Source organism: Suricata suricatta, chromosome 8 (genome assembly GCF_006229205.1).
Source record: "Suricata suricatta isolate VVHF042 chromosome 8, meerkat_22Aug2017_6uvM2_HiC, whole genome shotgun sequence".
Taxonomy (NCBI): domain Eukaryota; kingdom Metazoa; phylum Chordata; class Mammalia; order Carnivora; family Herpestidae; genus Suricata; species Suricata suricatta.
In genome coordinates, this window is record NC_043707.1 from 73,410,262 (window position 1) to 73,422,777 (window position 12,516).

The 12,516-nt window shown below is 33.0% G+C and overlaps 1 protein-coding gene across 9 annotated transcripts in view; it reads right to left on the reverse strand.

Annotated features, from left to right (window-relative positions):
* The window catches only part of PRKACB (protein kinase cAMP-activated catalytic subunit beta), a 113,133-nt gene that overhangs the window by 35,619 nt on the left and 64,998 nt on the right, over positions 1 to 12,516 (reverse strand). For 2 of the 9 annotated variants that reach the window (XM_029947702.1, XM_029947703.1), the window contains exons 2-3: positions 4,993 to 5,016; positions 3,282 to 3,305 (exon numbers count right to left, since the gene is read on the reverse strand). The exons of 3 other annotated variants lie outside the window; for them this stretch is intronic. In XM_029947702.1, the coding sequence (XP_029803562.1) occupies positions 3,282 to 3,305; positions 4,993 to 5,016 (48 nt within the window). Of the gene's footprint in view, positions 1 to 3,281; positions 3,306 to 4,992; positions 5,017 to 11,481; positions 11,513 to 12,516 lie in introns of those variants that run through there. 4 more of the 9 variants (XM_029947707.1, XM_029947709.1, XM_029947705.1 and 1 more) reach the window with 3 other exon arrangements.

Consider the following 12,516-nt stretch of genomic DNA (forward strand, 5'->3'; position numbering starts at 1 on the left):
GCTTGGAAGTTCTGAGTATTCCTTGTATAAATCTAAAAATGAAGAAGACAATAGAATTTAAATAGTGTTGAAATAGTAAAAGGCTAGGCAAAATGAACTCAGAGTGGCACCCTGGCTTTTATTTCAGAAAAATTGAGAGTGATGATGAGGAGGAGGAGGATGATGACGATGAAGATAAGACCCAACCAACAGTGGAAGAGAGCGGTTCATAAATTCTTTAATGAGGTCATCTAGATGTAGTGGTATTAAAATGAGGCATTTTAAGATATACATTATTATTTCCTCCTCTACTTTTGTAAAGAAACTTTGCCAAAACACTGTTATTAACCAAAGAGGCTACTGGTATTCTAAAGGTTTTGAGATTTCAAAATGGTGATGACAACCACCAAGAGCAGACATTAGTTTTTAAGTGACACTAAAGTGTTCATTTCTGAAGACATTATTTTACTACTTTATATAAACTGTCACTGTATTTTGCTGTAAAATACTCTCAAAATACCTATTTTAGAAAATGTGAGAAAAATAATTTTTAAAATTAGAATCTCCCCATTGTATGAAAATCTCCTTCACCAAAACAATGAATCAAATAATTGTACCTAATTATGCAAATATGATCTAATTCTTCCTGGGGGTGGATTTGGAGGTGGAAAAGTTTTACATTTTGAGTTTAGGATGGTTCAAGTCATCCTACTTCTAAAAGTTAATGTACTAGTTACAACTGAAGAAGAGTGATTTTAGGAGTAAGATTATGTTTATTTAATGTATTTATTCTTTTTCATGAGCAGACATATTTGCAATGGCATTGCCTTAGAGATGACCGCTATAATAAATTAAAAACATAATTTCCTGCTAAATGCAACTGTGGCTTTTAAGAAACAACAATTTGTGATCCTCAAAATATACATCTGATTTCTTTTGAAAAATATTTTTGGTCATCTTCTATTTATAGAACTTACACATCACGTTGCAGTATAAACTCTCCAGATGACTGTATGAGTATAGATAATTTGGAGACAAGAAAGAGAATCAGGGAAAGAAAAAAAACATTCTCAACATCCTGTTTCAGCTTCTCCTGCCACTTCCTGCTAAGTGGATCTGGAGTTAAGAAAAAAGTAACTGGTCAAAGACTGGCAAATGGCCATAGATGGGACATTGCAAAAAAACTTTCTTGTGCCTACTTGGTGAATGAGCTAGACAGAAAATTTCAGGTACTACCTAATTTCATTCACTTATAGGATGTTCAGGAAATTCTTTGAAATATTCTCTGTACTCATCAATATTCCAAGTTCACTGTTAAGTAACACTATAGAAATTAACCATTCTCAAAAAGGTCTTACATGAAAATTATCAGAATAGGTATGAATCAAAGCTATTAAATTTTGTGAATTATTTCAACAAATAAAGAGATTCCCTTTTAGAGTTAGGATAAGCATTAATTATAATGTCATTAAAATACTTCCATAAAACAAACTCTATTTAAAACATTTATCACCTAAGTATATATACACACAGAAAGTCTCTAGTTTATATGTGCACTATTTAGATTCAAAGATGAACATAGTTAACGCTGTAAAAATATAAGTTAACCAAAATATACATCTTATAAATATAAACACCAGAAATAAAATATTTCACAATATGCTGGGTTATGAAAAACTCTAAAACAATAGGCAATCTAGAACATGTATTTGCTTTGGTTTTTATTATTTTTAGACAGTGGTGAATTTCACTTTCTAAATGTTTTTCTCTGGTTGTTTAAAAAATTTATACCCGCTGACATAAGGTGTTGGCAGCTAATTAACACAATAAGTGGCAGAAGAGAGCGCCAAATCCAAACACTGCGGCATATTCAATCCAGACTTCCCTATATAAACCATACATTGGAAGTTCTAGATACTTTGATTTTCTTATTGTGTTCTAATATGTACACAATTATCTACATTTAAGCATTTAACCGCCTGTGACAGCCTGAAACAGCCCTAAGTTTTGGAGCCTGGCACATCTGAGTTAGAATATTGGCTCTCATGTTTCTTAGCTGCACGATTATGGGTAGCTAAGGACCTAACAGTGATCAGTAACTCTCCTTAAGAAAAGATCTCAATGAAGAATTTTTCTGCAAATATATTTTGTTCTGTAATGGTCAATAATGTACTACAAAAAATGAGAAGAGCACAAAATTAAATCAATTTCTTCCTAGGAGTATATGTATCAATTATAGATTTTTTCCAGATAAGTTTATTTCCTTTTCAATTTGTATCAATTAAAGAGATCACATTGTATTCTAAAGAAATTAAGCATACCACTGGAATCTATTCCTATAAATAGGAAAGTTTACCCACACTCATGAGATAAAGAAAGAAGAAACAAAGTGACAATTTTTATGTGTTACTACAAGTATATAAAAATTTAATTGTTTTTACCCTCAAAATATTGTTGAATATATATATTTATACACAGGACAAAGTTTAAAAATTAGATTACAAAGTTCTTAAAAAGTCAAGTATGGCATATCTTTATTCCATATGATGCAGATAATTTTACAATGAATAAGAATGTTTCACTAATTAGATTTAGAAAATGTATTTATAGGCACTTTGGGGCTCTGTGTCAAATATACTGCATTACTGTTTGTTATAAAAACTGCATGTTGCTAGTTATAGTATGCCATTATCCAATGCTTAAAAGAGGTTATTATTCATATTTTGGGAGAAGAGTTTAAAATCTATTACTATTACAGATTACAATTACTCTAGATGTTTATTTGTCTAGCTTTTCATAATGAGATAAATGTAACCACCCTAACACGTCTTTTACAATAAAAATACAGCTTTATTAAACTTTTATTTAATGTATGTCAGAAAAAAAGTAAAAGAGAAACAAACAGAATATAGAACAAGACAGAATATAAGCTTTCTAGGGTAAATATTCAAATAGTAGCTGTTTGTCCAAAATTTACAACAGTATATTTTATTTAAAAACATTCATTAATCTGGGTTATCTAATTTAAGTGGTGTGTATTAATCTTTCTTCTGCTACCCTGTACAACTCCCTCTACTTTACAGGGCTATATATGTTGTTTCTACAATAGCACATAAAAACTGTAATATAAATAATTTCTATAGATCAAACTCAATATTAAACTAAACCATTTTCTCCAACTAAAATATTTTATTAACTCTGTATACTTTATAAAAATATAACTTATGTGGAGTATAACAGTTTGCAAACCAAAGAAAAAGTGTTAAAGGTAACATTTGTTTTATTAAAAAGTAGTTGCCTACCATATGCTTCTGAAGAGGAGCAGGCTTGTATTAAAAAAAAATAAATTAAACAATGATTAACACTCACGAAAACAACATATTAGCATGGAGTCACCTATGTACATTTTCTCAAAATATTATATATAGAAATAAAACATTATTTCTCATTTTTCTCATTCTCATTATTTCTCATAAACTCATTTTTTTGACAGCATATATTCAAATGGGACATTTTACAGTTAAATGCTAAAGAAATAAAATCAGTAATTACTTAGTGTCAAAATCAATACCATTCTAATTCTTGAAACAACTAAGTAACTTTTAACTCTCACAGCAATAGTGCTAACAGTGTGAGGTAGGGTATTTTTCACAGCAGGTAACTACTGCAGTGCCATCACTGGACTTCTGTTATAGATTTGAAACTACTGTAGGAAAGACACTCTTAATTTTAACACTTTGTTAACTCCCTTTTGAAAGACATTAGTGTCTTTCAGACGTTTACTTCCTTGGTGCTAGTTTAACAGTCTTTTCAACAACATTTATTGAGCACTGTTTAGTGATGCCAGACATTGAGCTAGACTTTGGGAACACTACAAAGAACACATATATTTCCATTGTTTATGAGGTGAAAAACTAATGGGGAGAGAGACGAAGCATTATAATGCGATATGACAAAAACTACAACTAAGAGGATTATAAGTTACTATGACAGCTCATAAGAGGAAATTCTTAGGTAAGGCATAGAGGATACAGCATCTATGCTGAGTCTTAAGGGTAGAGTTCCTCTACTAGATAAAGTTGGGGAAGAAGAAATTCTAGGCTGAGAAGATCTTGTGCGAAAGGTGTGGAGGAAGTAGCATGACTTATCCAGCATTGGCAACTACCTTGCATAGCTGCAGCATAGGGTTAAGTGCACTGTAGCAGTGAGGGGTGAAGCGTGTAGGTAAGAAGGTGCCCAAACATGAGGGTAATCGTTTGCCAGGTGATGCTTTTCAATATGTAGGAAGGAATGGGAGTAAACAGAGTTAGTCACAATTGCTAGACCCTATTTCTTCTGGGGAAACAGGAAGCAAGATCATTTGCTAAGGAAGAGGGGAGCCAGATGGAGTAAGGAGCCATAACCGTTGGGGTTTGAGGCCTGGGGCTTAAACCTTGATGGCCTCTTTGTAGGGAATAAGGGAGGGGGCTAGTTCTCTAAAACTTCCTACTAGGGAAGGAGAAAGGAGCAGGTAACTATAAAGAGTGGCAAGTTTCTTAATATCTTTTTTGAAATAATAGTTTAAAACTTTTTTACTTTTTAGGTTATAATTCATAGGCCTCCTGATCTCTGCAATTAAATTATTTTCATCTTCCTCCTTTACCTTAATAAAAGCATTAGTCTAAGAGTTATTTGATATATATCAGAAAGCACAGAACAGCATGGAAACAGAGGTTAATTACCTATGAAAATACCAAGTTTCATCAGCAAATAACAGAAATGTACAATCCTTTCCAGACTCTGGAAAGTGTAAATCTAGTTAAGTGTCTGTGTTCTGCCATCCCTATTTCAAACACCCACCTGTTTAGAGCTCTACAATGGTTATTTCTAAGAATAACCCCCACACATACACTGCACTACAAATATCTTCAGTAAACTAAATATAAAACATTCTAGTTGCCACAAAATACCTAATAAAAATCCAATTTATAGCAACAAAGCAACAGAATTATTCTGTAAAAAATGGTTTCCTACCAGATGCTTCTGATGATTTGCGTGCTTGGTCAAAAGGAATAAATAAGTTAAACAGATTAAATAACACACAAATAACATACCCGCAAGAAATATCCCATATGCTCATTAGTATATTTACACATAGAAATAGAATGAAAAATATTTGGGGATTCATATTCAAAAGTGTTTTACCTTAAGGATTACAATACATCCTTTGGACATATATTTTTAAACCAACCAAATGCTATCCTAGAAATCTGTTAATGAAATATCATATGCTGTCCCTTAAATGTGTACAGCAGTGTGTTCACTTTGCCCAAGGGACACTTTAGTTGCTTCACCAAATTCAAGCAAGTTCACTCAGAGTAAGTTCACTGTAATCTCAAAATTGATAGTGAGTGTAAAAAACAATTTTAATTACTGCAATTGTATTTGTACATTTCAGTGGATAGGACCAGGTCTACTTTTGTTTTCTAAGGTACCATTTGGTCTTGCACAAAGTCACACATGAATGGGTTGTTTGGAAATTTACTAGGCAATAAAATCTATATTTCCTATTGCAATATCTTTTTTATTCCTCTTTCTTTTTCTTATACTTTTTTTTTTTGGTTAATTCTTTATCAAGTCTTAGTTACAACTGAACAGTATAACTGACTGACTTTCACTAAACTGTTACAAAATAATTTTTTGTGAGACATATATATTTAAATGATCAAATTACAGAAACACATTAATTTACTTAACTAGTATCTACATAGAGAGATGGAATCACCATGAATCCACATAGTGTACTAATTCACAGCTCATGATATGTACATAGTTTCTCTCCCAACTTGCTCTCTCTTTAAGGATGCTGTGGATTTTCTTGGCCATCCAAGCCATGTTTGACTGGAGCAGCTGGATGCTGATAGGATTTTGTAATAAAAAGTTAAACTAAATTTATAGCTGTAAATGACCCAAGCAATCTTTAAAATGCTCTTTGAAATGTACTTTACATCCCTAATTGTTTACTGAGATGTTTTCTTAGAGCAATATTATATCTATCACAGTCATATGTTAAGGATTTTCCATTCAGTTCTGAATTAAAATATTCTGTCTTGCTACCAGAAAGTATAGAGCTAGGGGTGGACCTCTAGTTGATAGGGTGTGTACATTTTCAACTTATTAGACAGTAATACAGTAAGTGGCTCAATATATATTGTGCAAGTTTATTTTGTCACTATATCTTTGATGATCCATACCCTCAACAAAATGTGTTACTAATATATTGGGCATGAAATCATATCTTTTTTCTTAAGTTTATTTATTTTTGAGAGAGAGAGAGAGAGAGAACCAGCAGGGGAGGGGGAGAGAGAGAGAGAGAGGAAGAGAGAGAGAGAGAGGATACCAAGCAGTGGGACTGCAATGTCAGCACAGAGCCCAACATGGAGCTTGAACCCACAAACCATGAGATAGTGACCTAAGCCAAAATCATAATTAATTCTTAACCGACTAAGCCACCCAGGTGCCCCTGAAATCATATCTTCTTGTTAGAGATTAAGTAAATGTCTCTCAGTAAAATTTTATAATTTTTTCCTTTAAAAAGTCTTATTATGCTTTATTAGATTTAGTCCTAGGTTCTTTAGAGTTTGGGTTGCTATTGTAAAAGGGAGTATTAAAAATAACTATTTGTTTATTACTGATGTATAATAGATGTTTATATATTGATCTCACTGTAACGGGCAAACTCTCTTATTGGAAAATAACATTGGTAAATTCTCTTGATTTCTCTATGCAGACAATCACCTATTGTCTGTGAATAATGGCAACTGTGTTCCATCCATATTTTTATTGCCTTACTATGCAGGTTATGATTAAGAGTTCAATATTGTACAGAAGCAGACAATGAGCATCCTTTTCCTGTTCCTAACTTCAGAGAAAATGTTTCTAATTAATTTTCTTTTCCCATACATTACTTGTAAAGCTATACTTGACTCAAATAAATGTAAGAGTATTTCCTCTTTTTCAATTCTTTGAAAGATTTTGTAAAAGACTGAAATTTTTGTTCTTTGAGTATTTCCTAGAACTTGATTGGACAACTGCCCAGCCCTAATTGTGTTAAGTTTTGAAAAAAAGATTTTAATTATGATTAAGCCTTAAATAGGTATAGTTCTCATCAGTTCTTTCAAAACTCTTTTCCATGAACTACCCTTTTGTTCTGATGGATTTTTATTTTCTATTCTACTGATTTTTGCTCATTTCTCCCTTAGTCTTTTTCTTCCTTTGATTAACAATGCCTTGCTTTCTCTAACTTATTTACTTGAATACTTACATCATTAATATCCTTTTCCTTTCTTAATATAAGCATTTAAAAATTTGTCTAAGTACACTTCAGCTACACCACACAAATTCTCATAGATAGCTGAATATTAACTTTATGAGTTTATTTTGACCTGAGTTATTTGAATTTTTTAAATCCCTAAATATAATATTTGTGCATTTGTTAATCTGTTTAATTAGTCTTTTTTACTGATTAAACTTAAATGCTTTGTGGGCAGAGACCATGGCCTATATGTCAATTGTTTAAAATATTTTGAATATGTTTAGTTGAGTGTTCTATATGTTTCTGTGTATTCTGTAATTACTGACTATACTAGTAATACTAGCATAACATTCTTTATAAATATACATAAATCTTACATATTGACAACTTCTCCTTCTAAATGGTCAGTTTTGTTTTATATGTTTGGATTGTGAATTTATGTTTAATTTTTTAAATGTTTATTTATTTCTGAAAAACAGAAAGAGAGAGAGAATGAGCTAGAGAGGGGCATAGAGAGATGGAGACAGAATCCAAAGCAGGCTCCAGGTTCTTAGCTTTCAGCACAGAGCCTGACGAGGGGCTCAAACTCACATGCCATGAGATCATGACCTGAGCTGAAGTCTGACACTTAATTTACTGAGCCACCCAGGCATCCCTGGATTGTGGGTTTAAAATTCAGTTGGGCTTTATCTGTGATAAGCCTTTGGGGCTTGACTTGGGAATATGTTTTGTATTAGCTTCTGCCTGGCATCCAGTGGATGTTACTAGCCTGAGACTGTTAGAATAATGTATTTTATTTTATTGGTGATTCTTAAACCACATAATTAGTACAGATTAAAATGTGAAATTTACTGGAGAAACAGTTATTTACAAACTGTCAGGAGAGGTATTCCACACACATAAACACACACTCCTCCCATGTCCCCAGGAATCTAAGCCAAGAAATACAAGCTTCCTTATTTTTTCCCTGTGTCAGAAGAGAGGTTTTATTTTCTCATTTATGCTTTCACTGAGGTTACAATCCTTTGAGGATCTTTATATAGGGGTCTAAGAAATCCCAGGATGCATGGACCTAATAAATTTTCTTCTGTCTGTCTTCTGCCATTTAAAATGAAAGCCCTTTGATTAGCCAAGGTATGAAAATCTCCTCAGGGTAGTCAAAGTATGCTTCCTGTTACACCTATGGTTTTCATTTACCACTTCACTTTTTGTACACTGAGGATTTTCTATTATGTTCTTGTAAATTCAGGTATTCATTTAAAGGGATGCTTGATACATTTTTTTCAGCATTTCTAGATGCTGTTGTATCTTCATTAACCTTTGCTCTAGAAAGCTTTTCAAAATGATCTAATCTAAACTGTTTGGATTTTCTTCTTTATAAGACAAGCTTTGTGTTGAGGTGTAAGATGCAAAGTTAGCTAGATGTTTGTAGAACTTTTTATCTTAGAAATTCAACTCAGGTATTGGGGTGCTTGGGTGGCTCAGTTGGTTGAGTGTCGGACTCTTAGTTTCAGCTCAGGTTATGATCTCAAGGTTTGTGAATTCAAACGTATTGGGCTCTGTGCTAGCAGCCTGGAGCCTGCTTGGGAGTCTCTCTCTCCTTCTCTCTCTCTGTGGCCCCTCCCCCCTTTTGTGTACTCTGTCTTAAAATAAAGAAATAAGCTTTTTTTTTTTAAAGGATATATTTAGGTGTTGGTGTTTGTGCTAATTTTGTCAAAATACAATGAGCTCTTTGCATCTGTAGATCCAGGGGTTTTTTCCAACTAAGGAGTTTTCCTGAATCATAGTTTTTATTATTGCTCCTGTTTTATTGGTCATTATCTGTTCTGAAGGAATGCTATTCATTCAATTTGTAGAGTTTCCTACTTTTATTTAACATACTTTTTAGCTCATAATTTTTATCCTGTCCATTCCCCTGACATTCTAGTAGGATTTATCAAGCTAGTTCTTTACATCATTGATTTACTTTCCTGCAGTGATTATTTGCTTTTTAATGCTTCTAATGCAGCTTTATGTTCTGCAAATACCAGGCATTTTCTTACAACCATCCCTTATCATATATTATTTCTTTCCTTTTCCTGCCTCTCAGGCCAGTTATTTTCATCCTAGTTCTTTTCATCTTTCTTTTATCTTTCAAGTAAACACGGATTCATGTTCACTTGGATTTTTTAAGAATTCAACACAGATACCATCTATAATTTCTTATTTTTAAACCCTCCACACAAATATTTTCTAAATATCACTTTTCCTCTTGAAGTCTGTGCTTTATCCTTAAATGATGCATAATCTCATTTATAGGCTCCATATTGTTGCTTTTCTTGTTTATCCATTTGTAAGCAATGAGAAGCCTTTCAAAACTTTACAAACTTATCCAAACAAGGTAGATCTTCTCACCTCCTATTCTGAGAGTGTTAGAACCAACTTCTCAGATATTTTAATTGGTACATATTTATCTGATCAGTTAAATAATACAGGGACTTTCAGAAATGGGAGTGGAGCTAGGACTACACGGTGTTTTGCTGGTGGTGATACCCATCAAGTCAGGGGAAAGCCCTGTTATATTGGGAAGTAGAATAGCCACGTTTTCAACTTGGAATACCCTAACAAACTCTTGGATGTCCCATATTGTTTTAAAGTGAAAGTAATCATAAGTGTTGGATCTTCTACTCATCTCCCCCAGTGTCTTTCTTATAGGCTTCATCCATTCTCCAAGTTAGTGAGGGTGAAACTACTGTTTATTTATTTTCCATGAAGGCAAGCTACTCAAAGTAAAACTGTTAGTTAGACTTTGGTGTCTGATCTTCAATCTGATAGTATATGTTTCTGGGCAAGTACACTTTCTTAAAATCAGAACTGATACACTACTTTTCCAGTTTTGTGTTCTTATATTTTTAATCTAGAAAAGAGAGACCCGGAAAGGGGAGTTAAGTAAATGTTTGTGCTCAATTCTGTAACTTTCCTGTCATTCATAGCAGGGTAAGCTTCTTCAGAGATTTGCACTCTACTGGAGCTAGGCCAATAAGAGTGCTCATCTGGAATTTTGGAATAAAGGTACTAATTATATTCTGATAAGCATATGAACCCAAAATTAAAATACATAACTGGTATTTTTCATTGATGATGTAAGAAAAGTACTCAAATATGGGTAGTTTATAGTCATTCATTTATTCTACAAGAATTTATGAATTCATAAGTATGTTTGGTGCATGGGGGTAACTATGGGAAAGACATAGATGAACTCAGCACCACCCTCTACTTAAGGAGGTCAAAGTTTAGAGACTGGAAACTGACATGCCAGGATATAATTTCTATATAATACAAATAATTGTATTGGGAGTATAGGGGAATAAACTAACTCTATGGAGTCAATGATGAAGACACTGAAAAGCATAACTGGTTTTCATAATTTTATGATAAAATATATAAATATGAAAAGCAGCAAGGAATAATGTGTAGTATAGTATGGTTAGACCAGAACTTTATAAGAGATGCAGATAAGGCCAGAACGGTAGTTCACTGATCTTACAGGCCTTCCTTTAAGGAGTTTAACCTTTATCTTAGAGACAATAAGGAATAACTGAAAGTTTTCATGTTGGGTTATGAAATGGGCATATTGGCATTTAGAAAATGGCAGCACATTAAATGGTCTGGAGGGATATAAAACTGGAAGCTGAGAAACTAGTGAAGCAGTTAGTGCAACAGGACTGAGAATACATAGAATGCCTGCCTAATCTTAAGCACTCCCAGTGTTAGTGAGACTAGAGAAAATTGAGTGATTTCTGAGACATTTCTGATGTAGAATCAATAGAAGTTAATGGCTGAGTGCATGCCTGGGGTGGGTTAAAAACAAGTTAGGAATGCCTACAAGGTTTCTGTTTTAAATTCCTGTGTGGGCCTGGGATCATTAACAGAAATCAGAATCCATGAAAAAGGAATAGATTTGGGATGGAAAGAGAAAATTCACTTTTGAACCGAACGTTCAGGTAACAACCGAAGATGTGGGCACGGATGAGATCATTCAGAGAGAATATAGCATTAAGAGAGGGCCAAAGATAGATTCTCGGAGAAACTTAACACTTAATAGGCAGGAAGGAGAAAGGGGTAGCTTTTTAACTAGAAAAATACCACGTGCATATATACACCACATGTATAGCTATAAACTCAGATAAAAAGGTCTATCATTTGCTTAGTTTTACAAATAAACTCACACTTCATTTGTAATTTTCCACCTTTTGATGGCTAAGGCTTGGAACCACTTATGACAGGAGTAAAATTAGTTGAAATTGGTCAATACTGGAAAAGTCAGAATATATAATTGTGATTACTATGATTCCTGTGTTAGAAAAGGCTATAAGGACAAGCCAATATGGTCAAGTCTATCAAATACTACCTTAATAATCCATACATTCTTCGAAGAGAAATAAAGCAATTAGAGAAGCAGCAACAATTTTCTTCAGCTAAAACCAATATATCCAACTGTAAAACCTCTAGAACATCACAGTGGCTACCTAAAAATTTTGTTTTATACCGAACTTTCAAAGAGAAAGCATGCATTGGCCAGAGTCAAAGAAATCCAATATTTTTAGTATGAAAACCGGGCATATTCAATTTTGATACCCATAGGAATCCTAAGAAATGCTAACATGTTAATTCTGTAATATTAGCCCAAATTTAAAACACTAGATCAGAAGGATCTACTAACAGGAAAATAACAATAACAATTCTTAATGTCTTGCATATAAAAACGTTCTTTAATGTCTAATATCATTTCACAAACAAATACCTAACAGTGCTGAAGAGGCTTATGTTGTATGAAAACAGGATAAAAGAAGGTTTACTGGCAGTAATGAGGTGATTTTCATTTATGGAAGAAAAGGTACATCTGTGTTGAATTCTGTCATTACATAGCAAAAATCGAACTCTCTCAGGTTCTAAATTCCAATTCCAAATCTTTTAAGCATAAATTATAGACTGTTACGTTATGAGAAAAATAATATGACACTTCTCCTAAAAATGTCTCTGGATTCAAGGGTTAACCTATAAATATCCTCTTTTTTAGTTAAGCAAAAAGATGCTAATGAATTATGCTGTAAGCAAATATTCCTCACTCTAACAACAGGATATCTATTTTTAGCAGCAGGTTTGGCTTAAAGTGAACAGCTCTTACCCTATGATAAACTGCAGCATATATTGTAAGATATTTTCTCAAAAAGCATTTTTAGAAATATTTCCAAAAAATAAAT